The sequence below is a fragment of the Hippocampus guttulatus genome, chromosome 5 (assembly GCF_054856545.1).
Source record: "Hippocampus guttulatus isolate MCC_2025c chromosome 5, RoL_Hgut_1.0, whole genome shotgun sequence".
NCBI lineage: Eukaryota > Metazoa > Chordata > Actinopteri > Syngnathiformes > Syngnathidae > Hippocampus > Hippocampus guttulatus.
In genome coordinates, this window is record NC_141265.1 from 22,118,697 (window position 1) to 22,144,216 (window position 25,520).

The 25,520-nt window shown below is 40.6% G+C and overlaps 1 protein-coding gene across 3 annotated transcripts; it reads left to right on the forward strand.

Moving 5' to 3' along the window:
• The first annotated feature begins 8,295 nt into the window (after positions 1-8,295).
• On the forward strand, positions 8,296-14,510 carry LOC147205527 (Golgi-associated plant pathogenesis-related protein 1-like). Of its 3 annotated transcripts, none has more exons than XM_086112130.1 (6): positions 8,296-8,521; positions 8,683-8,709; positions 8,798-9,007; positions 9,187-9,264; positions 11,535-11,699; positions 14,014-14,510. In XM_086112130.1, the coding sequence occupies exons 2-6, from the start codon at positions 8,703-8,705 to the stop codon at positions 14,070-14,072; spliced, it is 519 nt and encodes a 172-aa protein (XP_085968256.1). In that variant the 5' UTR covers positions 8,296-8,521; positions 8,683-8,702; the 3' UTR covers positions 14,073-14,510. The 3 variants fall into 3 exon arrangements, with proteins under 3 accessions (XP_085968256.1, XP_085968255.1, XP_085968257.1); XM_086112129.1 differs by having other exon boundaries at positions 8,304-8,549; XM_086112131.1 differs by having other exon boundaries at positions 8,320-8,549; positions 11,550-11,699.
• The last annotated feature ends 11,010 nt before the right edge of the window (positions 14,511-25,520 follow it).

The following is a 25,520-nucleotide window of genomic DNA, read 5'->3' on the forward strand; positions in this document are numbered from 1 at the left end:
TGTGTGCCTTTGCAGCTGTAAACCAAATGCAGTTCAACAGTTGTTTTATGTATGAATAACTGCAAAGGTACGAGAGAAATGTAAGTATGGGAATATCAACAGTCTGTTAGTACAACACGTGGGTCCAGACTCTAATGATATTCTATTATGGTTTCTACAGCTTTTCAAAATGTTAACTTTAACTGCGGTGCTCCCAACAACACATTTATCATGAAAAGGCAAAGACAACCGCAAATTATTTTTCACAATAATATGTTCTTATGCGCCTTTTCTAGTGTACACATTCTGATTCATATTGCGCTTGTGGAACATGAGTTAAGCAGCTAAATCCACCCGATTTTAGCACTCGCAGGGGCGGGCCATTTTGATATTTTCTGTTGACTGAAAATGGCATCACAGCTGCGTCATGTAGCTTGGAGTTCAAGTTCAAGTCAAGTTCATTGTCAAATGTGCTACATGTGCAACATACAGCACAGATGAGATTTCTTTCCTCAGGAGAGAGAGGAGCCGCTGCGGGTGCGGTTGACTTCCTCTTTAACTACAAACTGCAGAGACCTCATAATATCACAGCATGTGAGCAACATAGAACTGAATTACAGACTATAACTTTGGTTCATGAAGTGCTTCTCAAATAGTGGGGCGCCCCCCCTCCCCAGAGGCTCCGTCAAGGGGGGCGCGTTTGACCATCCAGGAACATGCTTTTTTTTTTTTAACTGTCCGAGAATAAAGTGCAGTTGCACCTCCACTACATTAGGGGGCAGTGGCGCTCTCATTGGCAGAGTGTGCGCAGGGAGCATTCGAAGGGAGGAAATATTACGAAGCGTATGTCGCGCTTGGCTTCACTGTGACTACGGTGGGAGACGAGGGAAGATCGATGTGCTTACTGTGTCTAAAAATGTTGGCAGCGGACAGCATGAAGCCAAATAAATTAAAGCGTCACTTAAATACATTGCACCCCAATCACACTGATAAGCGACTTGAATTTTCTCAGCGAAAACGTGCCGAATATTGCCAACAATCATCCCGCTTTGTGACTGCTACTTCAGTAAACTAAAATCCCCGCTACACATTGAGCAGGAGCCGAGAGTTGCTGTGTCTTGCTTCAAACCTCACTTCGAAAAGCTGTGCATTGCAAAACGTGCTCATTGTAGCCATTAATCCAGACATCATCTTTGATTAAAAAAATCAGCACAAATTATTTTATATATTTTTGTTTTGCAGGTTAACGTTTTTTTAATATTGTGCTCCTGAGTTGATGTTGGTGATCAGTTTGAATGCATTATTATTTTTTGATTTTATGTAATTTCATTTTTCAGTGTCATATGGTTTGACATGGTCAGTCAAAAAATGTTTCCAGTTTAATTAAGGATTTAATTTTATTTTTGAATTTCAGATGCATTTTACATCTTTTCTGTTACAGTTAATAAAGCTATTCTTTGTTGTAAATTGGTCCATATTTCTTTCTTTTTTTATTCTCTTATACGTTAATAAGGATACAGTGTTATGCATGCAGAGGTGTACTGCACTTATAAAAATGTTATAGACAAATGATACGATTCATAGTCGTGCGGGGGCGGGGGGCAAGATGTTTTCTTCTTCCTGGGGGGGGGGGGGGGGCATGACAGAAAATAATTGAGAAGCACTGGGTTAATGTATCTTGGGGGAAGGTTTGGAGGTACCAAAATGGCATAGTTGTGCCACACAGTTGTCTCATGTATACTTCAGATTGGAAAAGGTGTTGCCTTTAATTCACTTTTGACACTCCTCATCCACACACACACACACACACACACACACACGCACACGCACACACGCACAAACACGTGTCAAACAAAGGTTCCAAATGACTCCCCTTTCAAGCACACGGGTCACCTGTCCTCAGACAAACTTTCTGAGGCCTCCCTTCGCACTGGCTCTAATGCAGTAATCCACTTCTCGAGGGCACCGTGGATTAGACGTTGACACCAATGCTGTAACTTGCCTAAATCACCAACAGGTGGCAACATTGCTGCAACAATATTTGTGATCTTCACAGACGTACGCAAACAGGAGGGAGGGTGATTTCCATTAAGATGTGCCTTTACCTTTGTCAAAGCAGTGATATGGTCCAAAACCTCACAGCACGGTTTGACTGAACTAAGAAAAAAGTAATTCGTTGTAAGCGTCCTTGGCTCTATTATAATCATTATTTGTAGTAGTAGTCATAATAGTAGTACAGTAGTAATATAAACCAGAGACTACCTTTCTGTTTGTTTGTTTGTTTATTGAACATAAAACATATATACAGTAATAATTTGACAGAAAACAAGGTAGATAAAAAAAGTAAAAAGAAAGAAATCAATCTTCATTCAACACAGTTATTATGTTCAAGGGAGTAGGAAGAAGTAAAAAACTTATCTAGTCCTACCCCGTTATGTGTTTATATCTAATAAATCATTTTTATATCAATCAGAAAAGAAAAAAGTAAGAAGAGAGAAGTCTCCATTAAGGCTCATACTTTACCCTTAACCGTGATATTTTTACAACTTTTGGTTTGTATCGGGGTTATATACTTCCACACCCTGACACTCTTGTGACAATTTTCTCTTGTATTCATAATGGATATTTATATACCTTTCTCTATTTATCAACTTAGTTCTGATTTATCATTATATTTAATGTTTTGAATTGATCATTTTAACTCTGATTGATGTAGGTTGTTTGTACTATTTTTTTGAATTTGTTTTTGAACTCAGCAAGCGATTTACTCATTTTCAGGTCCGTTTCGAGATTATTCCACAGATTAACACCTTTGATAGATACACTTCTTTGCTTGATGTTTGTTCTTGTTTTGAGTTTTTTGAATAAGTTGGTACCTCTTAAATCATAGCTGCTTTCTTGAATTTCGAAAAACCTCTGAATGTTTTGGCAGAGCAGGTTATTGTGTGCTTTGAACATTAATTGGGCGATTTTAAAGTCAACCAGGTCATAAAATGCCATCGTATTTAATTTGATAAATAGTGGATTTGTGGGTTCCGTATATTTTGATCTATTAATAATTCGAATTGCTTTTTTTTGTAGTTTTAGAAGAGGGAGTGTGTTTGTTTTGCAGGCATTTCCCCATATTTCCACACAGTAGGTCATATATGGTAATAATAATGAAGTGTATAATGTGTACAAAGATCTCTTATTTAGCACTTCCTTGGTTTTGTAGAGGATCCCTACGGTTTTGGCTATTTTTCTTTTTACGTTATCGATATGTGGCTTCCAACATAGTTTTGAGTCTATTACTAATCCGAGAAACTTGGTTTCATACGCTCTTTCTATCTCAATTGAGTTGACCATAATTTTAGCTTGGTGTTTGATTGGTCTTGTGCCAAAAACAATTAACTCCGATTTTTTCAGGTTAAGTGACAATTTATTTCTGTCGAACCCGTTTTTTAATTTGTTTAATTAAAAACTTTCTGGTTTACATTACTTAACTGGTCATCAAATCAATAGTATTGTCAAAGATTCGAACCAGCAATGGCTTTCTTTCAACCTTCTGAACTAGACTACATTTTGATTCCAGTGTAATGCTCGTAACTCCTTTACATGGTATACAGCTTTTAAATCAACGATCCTGCTGATAAGGACAAAGTGCATTTAGCTGGAGTTGTTTATCAAATTTGTCTTGAGCTTGAGGGAACAAAAGCCAACCAAACTGACAAAAGTATATTCGAAACTAGTAGCAACAGAGCTATGGGTTGTGATTATTATTATTATTATATATTTTGCCACTTGCTGAAAATGATGACAGTTTTCACAGTGATTGGTCATCACCTGAGCCCTGAGCAACTTTGATGTCATTTTCAGTCGACAGCATGTGGCAAAATTGCCGCACCCGAGATGTATGAATACGGGTGGATTTTGCTGCTTAATTCATATTCCGCAAACGAAATGCTGCATCGAACATATTCTTGTAAAGAAAATGTTTTGACTTGACTTGCCCAAGGAAGGCCTATATGTTGTAAATGGAAAGGCATTTTATTACTTACTGTCAGAGGTTTTGAAAATGTTTTTGAATTCTTTGGATGTAAGATTCAGCTCCATACTTTGAAGGCTGGAGCCCTCCGCTTCACATGCACAGCAGGTTACATTCCAGGAGTCGGACAGTGCCTGACAGCCGATTAAATAATATTAGTTTTGTCAGAAGTGTTTTATTCTTATTTTCCAGAGAGAGAAAGAGAATCACTTACAGGGATTTGAGGAGAGATTTGCAGTGAAGCAAGAACAAGTTTGCCTCAGGGCAATAACAGAGATTAGTCGGGTAATCCTAATACTTGGTGTCTGCAGACTGGTGGAAAGCTGCAAGAAACAAATTCACACAGAGGCGAAACGTACAAATTGCGGTGAGAGCCTCCGGTGGATCCAAAACTGTTTTTTCCATCATGTAACATTACACAGGAACTGTTAGATTATAAAGCATGTCCTTCAATGTAGAATGTTGACTTTATTGAACCGTGACTTAATTTTCCCAACCTTTATGAGTTCTGTAAAACGAATGTATCTGTGAATAAATGAAAACAATTTAAATGCAATTAATATTTGATATGCAGCACATTTAAACAGTGGTTTGCTTCAGGCTTCCCTTGTGGAATTCACACCTTCTCTCTTGACTTGCATGGCCTTTCTCTGGGTACCACATTCCAGAAACTGCTTGTTTGGTTAATTGAAGACTCTCAAATGTCCACTTACCAGTTTTTATCCATCTCAGGATTTGGGTGTTGCTGTTGACCGAAAATGACATCACAGTGCTTTAAGGGCTCTGTGCGAATTTGTTTCTTGCAGCTTTCCACCAGTCTGCAGACACCATGTATTAGGATTACACGACTAAGGTAACAACCATCATGGTTCATCCATTTTCTGAGTTTCGCTCATGTAACTGTCATGTCACGTGAAATGTCGTTTTCAGTCGACGGAAAGTGGCATTACAAGGCAAAATGGCAATCTACTGAGATGGATGAAAATTGGATTTTTCATTTTAATTCATTTAAAAAAATGTAATAAATAAAAAATAAAGCAATAATTGGAATGCCATGTTTAGACTAGCCCAACATTTGTTAAGGCCAAAAAATGTACATACAGAGACATGGACTGAGCCATCGATGAATTTTGCTTTAGAATTTTTCCGAAGAAAAGGAAGGCTCGTGAAGAGTTCTCAAGCCACACAAGTGTTTAAATTGAGTTAAAATACTCCCATTCTCTCGAGAAGGACACGTGACAGTCGGCTAAACTGCTAAACTGCTGCTGCTCAATTTTTGAATTGGTAGCTGCTTCTGAGAACACACTAGGCAAGTTCTGACATTCCTTCTTTGGCTTTGTGTTCATTTAAAATGATGTGTGTGTATGTGTGGAGGGGGGTGGGGGGGTCATGTTACTTTTACATTTATGTTATGGTATTGCACCTCTGGCACATTACAAGCATGCTCCATGCATACACTTTGTCTGGTTTTACCTGTCAGCAGACCAAATTCTTCCAGGTCGAATTGAGCTCGAAGAATTTGGTTGCCGCCTAAACTGAATGAAGTGTCACTTTCCATCAGACAGGCTCCCTCAATATTAAATGTTTCCAAATTCCATTTAAAAACATATCTCATGATTTGATTTTAAACCTAGCATAAACTATCGATTTTTATCGCCCAGTATGTCTTTGTGTTACTTGGATATTCGAACCCATTTTATTAATTTCGTTCCAGATCTTTTAAGTAACCCCTTTTATTTTTCTTGTAGCATACTTTATATGACACCTGCTATGCTTCATCAATTAAAATGGATTGACTGATTGAAACTTTATGATGATGGGTGTGTCCAACCTAAAGGATGAGGGCTGTTGAAGACACACTGAACTTGTTTGACTATCTGTGTGTATGTGAGTGAAAATTACGTACATGTGTGCAATCATTACAAAAACACCAAGTTGCAGCTGTTGTTGACAGTTCCGTCCACGTCCGACCTTGCTCCTGTTTAGTCTTACTACTTCTCTCTTCCCAACCACTTCCTCGGAAAGGTGCTTGCGTCCCTCAACTGCCACACAGTGCACTAAGCATTCTTGCTTATAAAGGTGAGTATATAATGATTAAAAGCATTATATCTTTATTAAAAGCATGAGCGTTCTTCATTGCAGGCATAATCAATCTATTATTAATAATAAGCAAATGTATGATAACTAAAAACAATCAACCTAACACTCTGCTACTCAGTGACAGTACAACTGGAGATTCGTTGCTTCGGTATTTGCATTGATGTTAAAGTGGTCTGCTAGTAAATGGATGTCATTCATCCAAGTAATTTCATTCTCAGGGCATTGAATCCACCGCAATTGGACTCTTCTGGTTGTCTCAGAAGACGTTTCACCTCTCATTCGAGCAGGCTTCATCCGTTCACGCAACAAGGCTTGGTTGGGACTGTTCCATATGCACCTGTATTAAAGGGGTCACAGATTACGGGTAAGAGTTAAGGAAGATAAGATATCCTTTATTAGTCCCACACTGGGGAAATTTACAGCCTCCAGCAGCAAGAATGTAGGCAGAAAGATGAAAAAACAAACACCGTCCAATTAAGTGCAATATAAAGCATACACAAAGAAATTACTGACGGCAATCATATTTGTTTTACTTCATTTTAATTTCAATAAACGATTGAATGTACTATTGGGAACACACACCTGTGTCCAATGGATGACCTGCACCGCTGTTGGTATGCCTCTTTGAGTTAAATACAGTGCATTTATCCCTTTCAGGGACAGCGGTTACTACAGTGGACAGTTTACCATGTTATCAGGTTACAGGGTGCATGAAAGGTTAAAACAACAACAAAGGTGAACAATTGGGCAGTCGGGCTTAATTCTGTTGAGGGGCTAAATTTAGCTTCTAATTCTAACTACTAATGAGGATATATTATTTTTATACAGTAATGAATCATTGACGTTTTAGAAGACAGAGCTGCACATGCACAGGTTGATCATTTTGTTGAATTACAGAGCTTGTGATGGCACAAGTCCAAACACACTGCTAAATACTTTTGACATGTCGAGACCATTCAGTTGAACAGAATAATATTCAGTGTTGACAGTTGGTAATGTGTCAGTATCAAATAGATATGTTGAGTTCTTTCTGAGCACAGATCTGGAGCATGATCCCAAAGGAGGACACTTTATGTTGGTAATTATTTTATGTGCACATTTTTTTATTTATAAGTTAGCTAATTAATTCTTGTTTTTGTTTGTTTGTTATATCTTTTAATTTCCTAGTCACTCTAGAGATAGCATTTCAAATGAAGCTGCAAAGTATAATAAATTAGACTAAAATAGTGTTAATATCCTAAGCAAAAATACTTTTGTCAACGCAAAATTTTCACTGGACGAAAACTAGACCAGACGAGACCAAAACCTCCCTTAATAAATGATGACTGGGACTAAATCGGGATGCATTTTCGTGGACTCGTGAAGACGAGACGGAGACGGAGTTGATTAAGTCAAGACTGGCCTAAACCCTATGGACAAGTTCATTCACGGCGTCGACTTGCGTTTTCTCGACCAAGTTCTCGTGCAATTCGCGGCAAAGTAAATCTATGCGGTGAGTTGCCAACCGCACGCCTCACACCTTCCACAATGTTTTATGGGTATTTATTTTGTGTTAACAGCAATGACATAACAATCTCACAATTAAACTAGGGGAGGATAAGCAGAGTAGAGGATGGATACAATGAAAGAATAAATGTGTAGATAATTAATTTGTTTGGAATAATTAGTTTCTGTCTTGGGTTGGTTTTCCACAGTAGGGTGAGGTCCTGGCATATTGTCAGTCCAAGTGTTAATTAAGCACAGTGTTTCAAAGTGAATTATTGAAGTCTGGGTGCCTTGGAATGTTCTGTATGCATGCTACATTCAGGTCTTTGCATGTCAAACCCACCTCCAACACAACAACTACTCCGGAATGATATGTTGAATTTGTTTTTTTTTTTTCTTTTGTAGCAGTGTTTGCTCTGCGGCATCTTCATTCATATGTGTGTCGGCATGATATTGTTTGCCAAAAGAAAGGCAGAACCTGTTTTGCGGTTGGGGAACTCGTGAAAGCCAAGGAGGGGCGGAGCCCAGACAAAGCCAGAAAACTTGTTTATATCTGTGGTTGTCTCTGTCACATACAAATGCCTAACAAAGACCCCAAAATGGAGCAACAGCTTCTTTTGATCCACCGTTTGTGATTTCCATATAGAAAAATAAATGCAGTATAAAGTATACATGAGGTTGTCCCACCTATGATTCGATGTACATTGCTGGAGTGTAGTGAACTGAGTTACACAACAGGAAGCTCCGAAACGGAACAAGACGCTAAGAAGCCTGCTGTATGAAGCCACTGAGGTCATAACAAAGCAAAGGCTGGGTTTCTGTCTCCACCTCCACATCTCAAGTATATAAATATCAAGACAGATGATTTTGTCTCAAGCCAGACGATTTTGAGACAGCAGAGGAAGTCTATCTTTACAAGTCATTTCTCCAGAGGTAATTTGTGTTCGCTGCTGTTTGACAGGCAAGTGTCATACTCTCATCACCAGATTCTGACTAACACACTGACTCTATCCCTTCTTCCTTCCTCAATATTGTTGTGATGGATAAAAATAGCGGCGTGGTTTGTTTTTTAACTATTTCCTTTTTTTTTTCAGCGTTGTAACATCAAACAACAATGGCAGGTGAGTGCGCTCTTCTTCCAGGAATAATTCCGGCAGCCATGCCAGCCTGTTTTCTCATCACAAAGATCATTTATAATTTGATCGGCAGATGCAAGCTTTCAACGGGAGTTCCTGGAATCTCACAACACCTACAGAGCTCAGCACAATACACCGCCTCTGACTCTTAACAGCGAGCTTAATGCAGCGGCTCAGAGATGGGCGGATCGCTTACTGGCTTTGGGTGTTATACGGCACAGCGGCAGCAGTGATGGCGAGAATATTTATTACAAGTGGAGTTCGGCGCCCATTAAACTAACAGGTGTATTTCCCTTCTCAAAACAAGTGTTACTCAAGATTTTAGCCCGTATTGTTCTTCTTTTACTTCATGTGACTCGATGCAAACATTCATGTGTCAGTTGTTTGATTTTACTTCTTTCCCAGTCTTATGTGCACATTGTTTGCACGGAATTGTCATGAGATAACGTTTGTCTTGTCTAGGGAAGGAAGCGGTCGATTCGTGGTATGATGAAGTCAAGCATTACAACTGGAGCTACCCAGGATTTAGTGGCAACACAGGTAAAACAACACTAATTGAGCTCAGATATTGCTTCAACAAATATCCATAAGGAACCAAAAGTAAACATTATGGGCCCTCTTTTGATAGCCTGTGTGCTCAGCAGAAAAACGGGTGCATATTCATTCTGGTGGCGGGGCAAGTCCAGTCTTGCATGTTTGGGACAATGTGGCACCTCATTGGCTTGGTCTTGATGCACCTGACAATTGGGACACAGAAAGTAGACTTTGCTTGGAGTAAAAATGGGCGCATCTCTATTTTCGTTCTGGCACAAGTCTAGTTTACCGTGTCTGTGAATTTAGTTGATGCGCTAATCATCGCTGGGCGTTCCGGGTGAATTTGGTGACAAAAAGTCCACGGACCCCAATGAGTCTCTGTGTGCGCTCAGACCGCCGTGATTTTAATGCAAATGAGGGATGCCACCACGATTGGCCAGAAAAATGATACATTCCCGGCCACAAGGGCGCCCCGTTATGCCCAAATTCTACCTGTGCCAAGTCTAGCAAAATATGTACCCCATGAAATCAAATTCCACTGATTGCGCTTTGCACTAGAGTTGCGCTATTAACGAAAATAGGGCCTGATGTTGTCTTTGTGCATAGATACGTACCTCAAGACTCAATGACCTACAACCTAATGAGGTCCATTGCAACAATGATAGGCTCACACTGAAGTATTACTTTCAAAATATTATATTTATTGTGAATATTTTTGTTTCCTTGGGTTAGATGAGAGGAGCATGTAGGATGCAGTGTATTTGTGTGTGTGTGTGTGTGTATATATACAATAATGAAACAAAAAACCTCTTAATATCTGCTTACTGCGCATCATCATGTTGGTAGAGTCCGTTTTTGACAAACAGTACCTCTTATTTCTTTTTCCAATTCTACACGCTAATGAATTTATGGAAATTTATGGTGAATTTATGACTGTTTTTATAATGATTGTAAAATACTGTAAAATATTCATCCATAGCATGTGAATCTGTCAGTTAACAAGAACAGTAGATAATTAATTTAACAGCATAAAACTATGGATTTCTGTAAATTACTGATGTTATAATCTTACTGTATATTTTTTATGTGAAATACCATTAAATATTAATCTGCATGTAAATTAACAGTGAATGCTTGGTTAAGAATAACAAACTGTAATTTAACAGTATAAAGAGTATTTTCTCTCAAACACTGGAGATCGACAGCAAATACATTCCACTTCTTTGTTAATTGCCCTGCATTAAAATTAACCACAGCACCTTGTTTTAGCGACTACAACACAATGTAGACACAAAGATGGGAACACCAGTTATCATCAATGCCTCCAAATGGGCCGTCAGAGATACACCTTAACGCAAGGGTGTCGAACTCATTTTAGTCGCTGGCCACATTTTAGTTACCATTTTCCTTGGAGGGCCATTATGAGTGAAACCATATGAAGAAGTCAAGAATAACGGTTTATTCACCAATTGTTTAAGTTACTGTAATGAGAAGTTTGGTCACAAAAAATGCTTAGAGTATGAATCTTATTCATTACAAATGAGGATTTGAAGTGTTGGTAGAGATTTTAGCAAGCATCATGAAAGTTGCCATCTTTGATTTGCTTTCACGGGCCACAGAAGATGATGTGGTGGGCCAGATCTGGCCCCCGGGCCTTGAGTTTGACACCGATGCCTTAACGGCATGCTTTTTTTCAGTTGACACAGACAGCCGAATACAGTAGTATGGTTTGTTGCTGGATGTGTTCATACCGTTTGTAAAAGGCTTTAGAAGCAGAAGAACATACAAATATTTAGTAAAATACAGGACCCATCAACCAGGTTGTGGCTCAAGAGGCAGAGTGGGTCACCCTGTGACCGAAGGGTCGGCTGTTCGAATCCTGCTCTGTCTGAGTCATTTGTTGTGGCTATATAAGTAGTTTATCCCCACCAGAGTGTGGATTTTAATATGTGTATGATAGAAAAAATATACATTTCGATGGGGATGTATTATTTTTTATAAAAACTGGCATGCACTGTAAAAACAAAACACAACTATCCTACTGTCATATAGTGTAATCCAAAATACAGTAGTACTTACTGTATACCGTTAAAATAAATAACAGTAGCTGCAGTGTAAAATCGCCACAACACCCATACAATTAATTACAGTAGGTGCATTGTGAAATAACAGTAAAATACTGGCGTTCATGCTGAAAGCAATTTACTGTTTTACAGAGAAAGTCTTTACAGTGTATCCTACCAGATTTTACAAGTGTACTTTGTAAATGTTTCTAGCCTTTCTTCTTCCAGGTCATTTTACTCAGGTTGTGTGGAAAACAAGCACCAAACTTGGAGTGGGGATGGCCACAGATGGCAACAAGGTTATTGTTGTTGGGCAGTATCGACCAGCAGGCAACATCAGCATTAGCCAATACTTCAGGGAAAATGTCCTCCCACGAGGTAATTCATGGGTAACTCAGATTATTGACCAAAATGACTTTTACAGTTGCATTTTATGGCTTTTTTTTTATTGCACCTATCCACAAAAACAAAAATGGTTTGTGGAGTTGAGCATTATAGACCGTGCTGATTAAAAGCACTTTATTGTCCCAACTATGAATCACTTAATTTTTGAGTCATACAGAACCTTTATTGGACTTCGCATTAGGTTAAATACTAAATTACGTCAATAGTATTTATTGTGCTTTTTATTATTTATGCTTTTAACTCAAACGTGGTCAGGACAGACAGCAGTTTTTCTCGAGTCAACCCATCAGTTTCATGAAAGAAATGAGGTGGGCTAGCCATTTTGTTTAAGAACAACCTCCAATGCAAGAAAATATGTAAAGGAAAGTTTGATTCTTTTGAATGTTGCTCTTCAGTCCAAATTCTCTTGTCGAGCAACATTTGTAACTACCAACCTCACAGGTACAACACAGATTTTTTTTAATGACTTTGCAAAAGTATTGTCAATTGTGTGCACTGATTTTGACTATGTTGTTTTAGTAGGCGGCGGCTCAGTGGGTCCAGTGGTTAGCGCGTCGACCTCACAGTGCAGAGGTTGTGGGTTTATTCCAGCTCCAGCATTCCTATGTGGAGTTTGCATGTTCTCCCCGTGCCCACGTGGGTTTTCTCTGGGTCATAAATATGCATTGCAGGCTGACTGAACACTCTAAATTGTCTCTCGGTGTGAGTGTGAGCACGGATGGTTGTTCGTCTTTGTGTGCCTTGCGATTGGCTGGCAACCGCTTCACGGTGTCCCCCACCTACTGCCCGAAGACGGCTGGGATAGGCTCTTTCTGCAGGAGGTCGGTGATCCACGAACACAGTTTGGGATGTCCCTCACATGGTGTCCTGGGGTTCATGTTATCTTCTCACAAGCAACAGTTAATTTGAGCAGAAGCCGTTAACTTAACAACAAGATATTATCTTAAAAGCTAGAACAGGAGCAGCCTGAGCTCTCCCGGTCCGACAAGTCTCCCATTATCAACCTACCCCATTGTATATGAGATATTTGCGAGGTATCACTCTGAAACAGGTTTTAAGGTTAAACAGAGAGTAAATATGGGATAACAGAATTACATTTATTCCAACATTATGAATTCTTGAACCGCCTGGAAAATGTGGGGCTTTCTCAATATGTAACAGATTCTAGGCGTATTAATGGGCAAATGTTGGATAGAATTATTTACAAAGGTTTTAATATTTTGGAGTTTGTCATGACTATTGCTATTGTGGCCCTATCCGATCATTACTGTGTATTATTTAGACCAACAGCTCATGCTAATTTTAACAAAGGTGGAGCAGAGGTTATCAGAAATGACAAATGGCAGACCAGCAAAATTTTGTAAAATGTTCACCTCTGCATTTCAACCACACCACATCTACTGCTCATGCTACCTTTTGCTCAGATTATGTAGCATTATATCATCTCATTATAATAAGGCAAATGACACGCAACTTTACATTTCAGTGTCATCACATGACTATAGTCCCTGACTTTCATTAAGTGTATTCATCAAAACAATGATTGGATGCACTAAAAATTCCTCCAGCTCAATCCAGACAAGACGTTTACCTTGTCTCTGGGTCATTGAAAGTTACAAACCAAAGCGAGAAATCTTGGTGTAATTATTGACTCAGACCTGAATTTAACAATCATTTAAAAGCAATAACCAAATCTGCCTATTGCCACTTGAAAAACAAAGCTCAAGAAGACAGAAAATCTTGCTCATGCTTTTATTTCCAACAGGCTTGATTACGGTGATGTGTCTTTATAGGTCTTTTAAAAAACGTCACTCAGGTGGCTGCAGCTGATCCAAAATGCTGCCACCAGTCCTTATAAACACGAGAAAACTGGACCACATCACACTGGCTTCCTGTGAGTCAAAGAATAGATTTTAAAATCATGCTGCTGGTCAATAAATCTCTCAACGGTCTTGGACCAAAATACATGCAAGATTTATGAGTACCTTATGAAGCATCCAGACTCCTCAGGTCATCTGGGACAGGTCTAAAGTGTATTTCCAGAACCTGTGCCAAGCCGAGTGAAGCGGCATTTAGGTATGATGCTCCTTGCCCTGGCCTGAATTCCTGTCAATTCATTTAAATCAGGGCTGAAAACTTTGTGATGATTTTTGCAATGTCTTATTGAGAAAAATCTTTCTGGAATGCTTTTAATGTTTTATGTGAAGCACTTGGAATTGTCTTGTACATGTAATGTGCCGTACAAAAAAATCCCACCTTTACAGCATAAAGGATTTGTATTATACAGATGGTGGAGAATCCAGTGGAGCAGAAGAGCAACCAAGGAATACCTGTTCACCGTTTTAGAAAACCTGGAGCACCTTGCACTACTGTAGCTGGACATAAAGTCGGCTCAATCAGGATTATAACCTAATGCTTGTACAACTTGGTATAAAGACTTGTTTTTTTGTTCATAACATGTATTGAAAATATATTTAGTAACATTACAGTACATCTACTTATTGGAGTTTGAGAAATAAATCAGCTCGAACAAACTGTACAGAATAAAGTGGACATTTCGACAACTGCAGACTCACCCATTGAAAGATTTTTTTTCCAATATTTTTAGACGCTTTTTCGAGGATGGGGAACCAACCCGTTTTTGTTTATTGGCAGTATATCACAATGTTGGCGGTTTAATTGTATGAATATTTATTGCTGTGGTATGAATTCGGTATTTTCTGGCATCACACTGTTTTGTGTTTTTAAATATTTTCAATGAATAAATCCTTGTATAAATTATAATCAGCCTATGCTTTGTCTTATGTTCCTATGTCATGTTTTCGAATATCGTGTTCACAAGTGGGGATTGACTTACGAGTCACCTAAATGTTTCACATATACTAGGGAGAGACAATCAAATCTCTCTAAAGCCTGGTGTACAGACATTTAACATTTTAACCTATTGTATAAATGAGAGGGACCCCACACGTGACAATAAAAATATTGCCATGTGTGTTCTACTGCTCTTATAGTGTGTAGTGTACTCAAGATGACCAAGCAACACATGCAACAGTGTCGTGCCCGTGTCGTGACACATCGCCATGTTAGAGGTCAGAACATTGCCTGATCTCAACCACAAATTGTCGGACAAACAAATACTAATCAACTGAAATTTGAAAATAATAAATGGATAAATCGTTCATTTGATAATTTGTGTTACACTCTTGTGACAAATAAGTACAGTACAGTAGCCCCTTGTCGTGTTACTACTCATAGTGCTCTGTGTGTGTGTGTGTGTGTGTGTGTGTGTGTGTGTGTGTGTGTGTGTGTGTGTGTGCGTGTGTGTGTGTGTGTGTGTCTAACCAGTCACCGGGTAACATCAATCTTAGACAGGGGTAGGGAACTCCGGGGCCTCCTGCTGGTGAGACATGCCCGGAACACCTGACCAATGAGGCATCCAGGAGGCAGTTTAATCAAATGCCTGAGCCACCTCATCTGGCTCCTCTTAACGTGGAGGAGAAGCGGCTCCACTCTGAGCTCCTCCTGGATGACCGAGCTTCTCGGTTTATCTCTAAGGGAGAGCCCGGTCTCCCTGCGGAGGAAACTCATTTCGGCCACTTGTATCTGGGATCTCGTTCTTTCATAGGTGAGGGTAGGAATGTAGATTAACTGGTAAATTGCCTTTGGGCTCTGCTCCTTCTTCCCCACGACAGACTGATGCAAACTCTGCATCACAGCAGACGGTGCACCAATCCACCTGTCAATCTCACGCTCCCTCCTCCCCTCACTCATGAACAAGACCCAAGATACCAAAACTCCTCCACTTGGGGCAAGATGTCATCCCCGACGCGAAGAGGGCACTCCAACTCTTTTCTGACTGAGGACCATCGTTTAGATTTGAATGTGCTGATTTTCATCCCGGCCGCTTCACACTCGGCTGGCTGCTCCAGTGAGAGTTAGAGATCCCGACTTGAAGAAGCCAACAGCACTACATCATCTGTAAAAAGGAGAGATGCAATACCGAGGCCACCAAACAGACTCATCAACGCCTCGGCTGCACCGCGAAATTCTATCCATAAAGTTTATGAACAGAATCAGTGACAAAGGGCAGCATTGGCCGAGTCCAAACCTCACTGGAAAACGATTCAGAATCACTGCCGGCAATGCGAGCCAAACTGTGTTATCGGTGGTATAGGGACCGAACAGCCCGCATCAGGGGGTTCGGCACCCCATACACCCAAAGCACCCTCCATAGAACTCCCTGAGGGACATGTTGAACACTTTCTCCAAGTCCACAAAGCACATGTAGACTGGTTGGGCAAGTTCACATGTACCCTTATTTAAGGACCCTGCCAAGGGTGTAGAGCTGGTCCATTGTTCCACAGCTGGGACGAAAACCACACTGCCCCTCCTGAAATCCGAGATTTGACTTCCTGACGGACCCTCCTCTCCAGGACCTCTGAATAGACCTTATCTTCGACTGGCTGGCAACGGGTTCAGGATGTCTCCAGCCTACTGCCCGAAGACAGCTGGGATAGGCTCCAGCATGCCCCGTGATCCTGGTGAGGATAAGCAGATCAGAAAATGGATGGATGGATGGAATAGTGCTGGCTTTTCTCTTAATCTTGGAATCATGGGCATACGGTGGTACATTCCATTTTGTTTCATGCTGGGGGGGTTTCGTTTACATAGATTCTCTTACATCTTAGTATCTCATTTACATGTGCACGTTTAATATTTTTATGAAAACGGATTCTGTAGCTCAAAAAACATCTATTTTGGATTCCACACCCAAAAGTTATGTCAGTTCGAACTCAACAAAAATGTCAACAAATTTTTCTCGAGTGTCATAGGCATATCTCGACTATTTTTTGCGCTGCTGAAGCACCCTCAAATAGAATAAAAGCACCTGCAATATATTAGAGATCTTTATTTATATGTGTTGTTTATAACATGCTAGAAAATTGGAAAAAAAACACAGCACAAAGTTAAAGTGCAATATTTTAATTACAAAAGTAGAGTTCACTCACTTTTGTTTCAAAAATGGTTTGATCCACCTCACCATTCCCACCTCTGCTTTGATGCCTCGAGTGAGAGCACCAGCGGTGCGTGACGACCGCCCAGTTAAAAGAATCTGTAAATTTTGTCTTAACCAGGACATGTGGCAAATTTCTTATCTTCAGTTCAATACCAAGACATTATTTTCATTCCATGTACTTAGCTGCTTTGTGTTTGCTGCATTTACTGTTCAATCTGTCAGAATCTGACTTATTGCCAAGTATGTAAAACACAAAGTGTAACTTTCCCAGTTCCAACCCGTCCAGAGAGAAAAAAAAACTAAAACAATGACCAACAGGGGGAGACAAAACAGGAAACCTGGCGGTTCGCTGTTTAGCGCCCCGATAACTTAACGTGTCAAAGGAAAACAAGAGAGGAGAAAAAACGGCAGGCTCTGACGATACAAAGGGAGCATGGCTTGAGCCTGAGAAAAAAAAACTCACATGCAGCGTACGTTTAAAAGACATACAACAGATCTCAGGACTTTATATGGAGGATGGAAGGTGGGAAGAGGGGGAAAGCGACGCATCACTGTGGCGAGACAGAAGCATTGTGTTTTAATGATGCGTCGTGATTACGTTTGTTGGAGCGACAACTCCGAATCTGCCAATCTTTTGTTACCTTTACCGGACTATTCTGAATAACATTGGTGTGCAAATTGAAATAAACAGAATCTGCCAGCAAATTAAAGAAGCAGCCGCGCAAAGAAACGTTTATAGTAATAGCAACAAGTTGACGAAGAGTACATCTAAACGTGCAGCTGACGAGCAGCCATGACTTCCAAAGACGAAGCTATTTTGACAAGAGAAGTTCCTCCCCTGGTTGTAGCTCCACAGCGACAGGAAGCTGTTGTGCATAGGATGTTGTCAAAACAAGACAATACGAGAAACCTGTTGAATTATTTGAACAAGTTGCAGCCAAGTGATCAAGTGGAAAGCATGAAAAAGTAGGCAGAGTTTGCACAGCCGGACCACGGAAAACATTAGCACTTTAGTCGCCAATAACTAGCCGGCAGCCATCGGATGAAAGAAACAATCGTTCGTGTCATGTTTTCATCAGTCACATTTTCAAATAGCAAAGATGCTAACGCCGTATGTAGCATCATAACCGAAAAATTATGTTTATATTATAAGGCGTATTTATTAGTCGTTATTGGTCAATTTTTTGTCGTTTACTGCGTTATTATTTTATGTAAGATTTTGTTAAATTGTTAATTTTATCATTTTATGTTCGAATATTAGAGTATTGTCTTTGATGTTAAAGTTACCTAAATTATATTCTCGTTGATAATTTCTTAAACATGTTTGTTGAGAGAGTCTGATTGGCTGAAGGAAAGAGGGAGTGTTTTAGTCGCGGAAAGAGTTGTGCTCTCGAACGTGCTGCGGTGCAGACGTCTTTTTTTTTCTTCTCAATGAAACTGCATTCAAAGGATTCCATCTCTCCTTTTGCCTTTCGTACAGTAGAACTATCCACTAAAAACAACGAACCCCTCAACTTACATCTGTATTATTCTTAAATGATTGCGCCGACAAATCCGAATGTGCCAATCTATTGCGAATTTTACCGGACTTTTCTGAATAAAATTGGTTTGCAAGTTGAAATACACATAATTCCACCAGTACATTAAAGAACCAGCAGTACAAATACAGTAATTGTCACAAATTGGCGAAACGTACATCGAAACGCACAGCTGATGGGCAGCCATGGCTTCCGAAGATGAAGCTATTTTGACAAGAGAAGTTCCTACCCTGGTGGTATCGCCACAGCGACAGGAAGCTAATGTGGATGGGGACGTAGTCGAAACAAGACGAGAAACCTGTTGAATTATTTGACCAAGTAGCACTCAAGTGATCAAGTGCAAAGCATGAAAATGGGAGCAGAGTTCGCCAGCCTGACATACTGAATTAGTAACTACAGAGGAATAAAGTTGAACCATACAATGAAACTATGCGAAAGTGTAGTTGAAGCTAGACTAAGAACAGAAGTGAGTATTTGAGAGCAGCAGTGTGGTATCGTGCCCCAAAAAAAATGAGTACAACAGATGCAGTATTTGCTTTAAGTATGTTGATAGAGAAGGACAGATGGAACTGCATTGTGTCTTTATAGATCTGGAGAAAGTGTATGACAGGGTGCCCAGAGAAGAAATGTGGTATTGTATGAAGAAGCCTGGGGCGACAGAGAAGTATGTTAGAGCGGTGCAGGACATGTATGATGACTGTAAGACAGTGGTGAGGTGTGCTGTGGTGTGACAGAGGAATTCAAGGTGAAGGTGGGACTTCGCCAGGGGTCAGCTGTGAGCACCTTATTCGCTATGGTGATGGGCAGGCTGACAGACGAGGTTAGACAGGAATCTCCATGGACTATAATGTTTACAGATGGCATTATGATCTGTCGTGAAAGCAGGGAACAGGTGGAGGAGAAACTAGAGAGGTGGAGGTTTGCCCTGGAAAGGAGATGAATGAAGGTCAGTCGCAGCAAGATGGAGTCCATGTGTGTGAAGGAGAGGGACCCAAGTACAAGAGTGAGGTTACAGGGAGAAGAGATAAAGAAGGCGGAGGATTTTAAGTACTTGGGGTCAACTGTCCAGAACAATGGAAAGTGTGGAAAATAGGTGAAGAAGCGTGTACAGGCAGGCTGAAACGGCTGGAGAAAAGTGTTAGGTGTGATGTGTGATAGAAGAGTTTCAGCTAAGATGAAAGGAAGGGTGAGAAAACTGCGGTGAGACCAGACATGCTGCTTGGACTGGAGACAGTGCCACTGAAGAAAAGACAGGAGGCAGAGCTGGAGGTAACAGAGACGAAGATCTTGACATTCTCTTTGGGAGTGACCAGATTGGATAGGATCAGGAATGAGTACATCAGAGGGACAACTCATGTCAGAGGTTTTGGAGAGAAAGTCAGAGAGGCCAGACTGGCCGAGAGGAGGACCAAAGAGGAGGTTTATGGATGTAGTGAAAGAGGACATGAAGGTAGCTGGTGTGAGAGAAGAGGACGCACAAAACAGGGTTAGATGGAGGCAACTGGGGAAAAGCCGAAAGGAAAAGAAGTTTAGTCAGCCATCTGTTATGTCTCGGATAAACCGAGTTTAGGGGATCCAAAAAGCGTAGACAAAAACAAGGTCTCCGTAGGGGAAAAAAAAAGACAGTTTAATGTCTCAATCGCACCGAAATAAGGCGAGAACATAAAGCGCTGGTCCACAATAAGGACCAGGAGGCAAATCCAAACGAGTAACAAAAAGCGCTTGCACAAAAGAGCAAGGAAGAAAAATAAAGACCGCAAAATACGAACGAAAAACAATGAAAACCAATACACGCACAAAAGCCAAATCACCAAAACAAAAGAGTACTTACTCAAAAATGGGTACCGAGAACTATAACGCAAAATCACGACGAGGTCAAAAGCCAATAAGTCAAAGAACAGCGAAAACAGCAATGCCATAGACAATACTCCCACAACAGGTGAATGGCGGAGGAGTCCTTAAATGCTGAGTCTAATGATTACAGATTGGCAGCAGGTGTGCCAGAAAGTCCGCTCATGCCACCTGCTGGCCAGACCGCAAAACCGAAACGTGACACCATCGGATGAAAGCAGCAATCAATTGTCACATTTTCAAGTAGCAATGATGCTAACGCCATCTGTAGGATCATAACTTTTAAAAAATTAGGTTTACATTATAAAGTGTATTTATTATTCCTGATTGGTCAGTTTCTTAGTAGTAGTAGTACTGTGTTAATAATAATAATAATAATACATCACATTTGCAAGCGCCTTTCATAACACTCAAGGACACTGTACAACCAAGAGCAATAGTAAAACACAGATAAAATAATAAACAAAGAAAGAACGATTTAAGGCGGGTAGGCAAGTCTGAATAGGTGGGTTTTGAGCTGGGTTTTGAATATGCAAAGAGTCAATATTACGAATGTTGGGAGGAAGTGAGTTCCAGAGTTTGGGGGCAGAGCGACTGAAGGCTCTGCACCCCATTGTACTGAGACGGGCAGAGGGTAGAAAAAGGTGGAGGGAGGATGAGGACCTGAGTGAGCGAGAGGTGAATGGAGATTTGAAGAAGATCTGACAGATAGGGGGGCGTAAGGTTATGGATGGCTTTGAATGTATAGAGAAGTAATTTGAAGTTGATTCTAAGTTTGACAGGAAGCCAGTGGAGCTGTCGGAGGATGGGGGTGATATGATGGAAGGAGGGGGTTCTCGTGATGATCCGGTCTGCTGAATTCTGAACAAGTTGAAGTTTATGGAGGAATTTTTGATGGACACCGAAGAGGAGTGAGTTACAGTAGTCAATACGGGAAGTGACGAGACTGTGAACAAGGATAGCAGTGGTGTGAGGAGTGAGTGAGGGACGGAGGCAGTTTATATTGCGAAGGTGGAAATGAGCGGACCGGGTAATGTTATTGATGTGGGAGTGAAAGGATAGTGAACTGTCAAGGATGACACCCAGACTCTTCATCTGGGGGGAAGGAGATATAGTGGCATTATCAATTATGAGGGAGAAACTGTCGGCTTTGTTTAGAGTGGATTTGGTACCGACGAATAGGAGTTCTGTTTTATTGCTGTTTAGCTTGAGGAAATTATGGGTGAACCAAGATTTGATTTCTGAGAGACAGTGAGAGAGGGATGAGGGTGGGAGAGAAGCGTCGGGTTTGCTGGAGAGGTAGAGCTGGGTGTCATCCGCAAAGCAGTGAAAGTGTAAGCCAAATTTGCGGAAAATGTTTCCGAGCGGAAGGAGGTAGACAATGAAAAGGAGCGGACCTAGGACAGAACCCTGGGGAACACCAGAAGAGACGGGGAGGGATTGTGAAATAAAAGAATCAAGTTGAATGAACTGAGAGCGGCCAGTGAGATATGAGTGGAACCAACGTTGAGGGGTGTTGGTGATGCCTATGGTAGAGAGTCTGTTGAGGAGGATGGGGTGAGAGATTGTGTCGAAGGCTGCACTCAGGTCAAGGAGGATGAGGATGGAGATTAGGCCAGAGTCTGCTGCCATGAGAAGATTGTTTGTGATTTTTATGAGGGCTGTTTCAGTACTGTGACGGGGACGGAAGCCGGACTGGAATTGTTCATAAAGACTATTGTCGGTGAGGTGGGAGTGGAGCTGAGAGGCGACAGTTTTCTCAAGAATTTTCGAAATGAAGGGAAGATGGGAAATGGGGCGTAGGTTATTGAAGTCATTGGGATCTGAACCGTTTTTTTTCAGGATTGGGGTGACACCTGCAGTTTTGAAGAGCACAGGAACAATTCCAGTCGACAGAGAGGAATGGATAATGGCTGAGATGAAGGGAAGCAGAGAGGGTAGGCAGGATTTGACCAGAACTGTGGGGAGGGGATCGAGCTGACAGGAGGAAGTCTTGGATTTAATGATGAGGTCTGAAATTAATGAGAGATGGGGGAGTTCAAAAGAAGAGAACAGTTTGCAAGGGGTGAGAAGGTCAGAGGAGGGGAAAGGTACAGAGGAGCCCAGATGCTGGTGGATTCTGTTGATTTTTTCGTTGAAAAAGAGGAGAAGTGCGTTGCAGGTGTCACGAGAATAAAAGTGAGGTGGTAGGGAGTCAGGGGGTTGAGTGATTCTGTTCCAAAGGGAAAAGAGAGTCTTTGTATTTCCAGCATTGGAGCAGATGAGTCCAGAGTAGTAATGTGATTTTGCTTGAGAGATGGAATCCTTGTAGAGGGATAGTTGAGCTGCATAAATGTCCTTGTGAGCAGTGAGACTGGTTTTCCTATAAAGTCTCTCAAGCTGCCGGGTTTGGGATTTCAAGGAACGGAGATGAGGGGTGAACCAAGGGGCAGACCAAGTAAAAAGGACAGAGCGGGACTTGACAGGGGCGAGCGTATTGAGGATGCTGATGAGACCAGAGTTATATCGGAAAACCAAATCATCAGGAGTGGAATCAATGTCCGGAGTCAGGGTGGTCAGCCATGCAGTGAGAGAGTCAATGTTGATGTCTTTAATATTACGGTAAACGATGGTCCGGGGTGATTTGGCAGTTGAGAGCTGGAGCGTAATGTTGAATGAGATAAGGAAGTGGAAGTGTTATTATATATTATTCTACATTTGTTGTACTATTGAAGAAAGGTTTTTGAAAGCAATGAAAATATGTTTAACAAAACTCTAGATTTATCTTTGTTGTCAGTACCAGTGCTTTAAACCCGGCAATTTAAAATCAATGAAAAAAAATTGGTTGCTGGTCAGTGAACAGCATGTTCTTGTCTCAACTGGTTCTTGACACAAAAAAAGTTTAGGAACCACGAATATAAAACACATTTCTTGGTTATCTGTCTTTTGGTTGAGTGACACAAAGAGCAGGGAGGAGGGGAAGGACTTGATACGCTGTATTAGTATTCAAATTATTATATCACTTTTGTGTCTATCATCTCATTCAAAACCACACACGTTGATTTCATTCTAGATATGGCAACCGTTGTGTTCAATAAAACGCGTGGAGTCGGACTCTGTGCTCACTGCCGTTTTATTGTCAGTAGACACCTTTTTTATTTCAACGCTTTCGGCACCTGCCCACTTTACGGCCGTGACGTCACGCCGAACAGCAACATCATTACTATTAATAGTGTTAGCTGAATGATTTCAATGAACGGAATGACCAGCCCCACCCATGTCTTCGCAAATGATAAGGTAGCTTCCTATAATACTACTGTATTCAAGAATTTTATGAGGTCACTATTCAGGAGGAAAAAAAAGCTGTCATTTGTGTAAGCCTTGCCCGCCTGGTTTCAAAAAGCAAATACAGACTTCAATTGCATCAACAGAAAACCTGAAATGTCACGCTCCTTTACAGTTTTTATCTGTTGGTTTGGCTCATTTTCTTGAAAAAGAAATTACTTACTCACATAACATGGACCAATCCCCTAACCACTTTGCAATCGCTCGCAACAGAATGTCATTTCTCATTGAGCTCATCAAACGTCTTTCCCTCCTATCTCACTGAGCAGCGAAGATTTGCAAGTGTGCAGCGAAGATTTGCAGTGTGCGTGCAAAAAAGGATTTTTTTCGGGTTCTTTTAATTTTGCAAACGGTTGAAATAACATTCTCCACACATTGCCAAACAATTCTAATGGTTGTAAACAGTTTTTTTTTTGTAGCCATCAATTTTTGTAAAAGTTCAAAATTTGCGGCAAGACTGCGACCATAAAAATGGTTTGAGAAGCTCTTTGCGACCGTTTGCGACCTTAAACGAACAGTGACCAAAAAAATAATAATAATAAATCACATTCGCTAGGTGTGCACACATTTGTAAACCTTCACCACTCTGTGAGATACACCTGTGGAGCCCTTATCTCACTGAGCAGCAAAGGTTTGCGAGTTTTTTTTCACAGCCCGAACTTTGATTTTTCATCAGGGTTCATTCAAGGTCGCACACCTTCAGTAAGACATGCACCCAACAGATGAAATGGTCGGAAGTAGATTTTCTTGTCACAAAGTTTTAAATGTTCAAAATGCAACTTGCTCAAGTGCTTGAAAATTGTGTCACTTGGACAATGTAGTGTATATCCAACCCAAGAATATATGTACCGGTGCACTGATATGTAGCCTGACATTTTGTACATCAAGTACAGTAATAAGAGTAGATGTTGCAGTCGACCCTCCCCCAGTATCATGGCACAGTATCACTTTGTGCAACATGATATCCCGAGTTCCTGCTTCCTGACTGCATGTATTATGGACTTCATCGGCAAAAGGCTGACCCTTTTACACTGCAGTTGGTGTTTGTATCTAGTTCTGTGACTGGCTGAATTACTTCCAAATGGACTACCTGTGCAAGGTCTTACGGAGATATAGATAACACATGAACTGCAAGGGGGAAAATAGTTGGAAACCAGTGTATTCATGGTAATTGGCAAATGTTTAAGCACTGCATTCCCAACTAAGTGTCTCAATGTAATATATAATATAATGTAGGTGCCAATTTGACATTGGTCGAATTTTGTGTGTTCCATTTGCTGTGTGGTATTGATATGTTCAATTGGCATAGTTCCTAATTTAGTAGAAATAGTCGTCATTGTTATTTTATGCATCTGAGTGTTTCTTTTACAGAACTATTTGTTGTGACGTCACGCGACTGGCAAATGAAGACAGTGTGTGAAGGAGTGAGTCAGACAGAGAGAGATGAGGCCAGCTCAAGATTAGAAGCGATAGTTTTTTGACCATACATGCGATTCAATTCATACCAACAGACAATTAGACATACGAGCGATTCAATACATACAATTAGACAAACTGAAGAGAACCTTTTGTGTATGCTTTATTTTTTAATAAACAGAATGAACAGAAGATACAAAGAAGCCATTGTTGTGTTGTTTGCGTTCAAGACTCGTTATGCTGGCCTCAAAGGTGCACCAGAATAGCACCGACATATACATTTTGAATTCAATATCTGCACCAAAAAAATGGTTGCTTTTGTCTGTGTGCTTTGTGATTGACTGCCAACCAGTCAACCATTAACTGCTCCAAAGCTCTGGAACAATCTATCCCAGGACCTCCACAACTGTATACAATAATCCCTCGTTTATCGCGGTTAATGGGGACCAAAACCACCCGCGATAAACGAAAATCCACGAAGTAGCGTCCAATTAACATAAACAGGTAAAAAAAAAAAAATTATATATATATATATGTATATATATATATATTTTTTTTAAAGTCCGCAAACGGTCCGCGAGAAGCTGCAAAACAACAGCGAGTCACATAGAGCAACATATACAATATACATACAATATATATACA

What these genes read in the sequence shown, in the direction of transcription:
- LOC147205527 (XM_086112130.1), top strand. An exon ending in GGCGCCCATTAAACTAACAG is followed by an intron (nt 9,008 to 9,186) that starts GTGTATTTCCCT and finishes TGTCTTGTCTAG; the next exon opens with GGAAGGAAGCGGTCGATTCG. An exon ending in GGAAAATGTCCTCCCACGAG is followed by an intron (nt 11,700 to 14,013) that starts GTAATTCATGGG and finishes TGTATTATACAG; the next exon opens with ATGGTGGAGAATCCAGTGGA.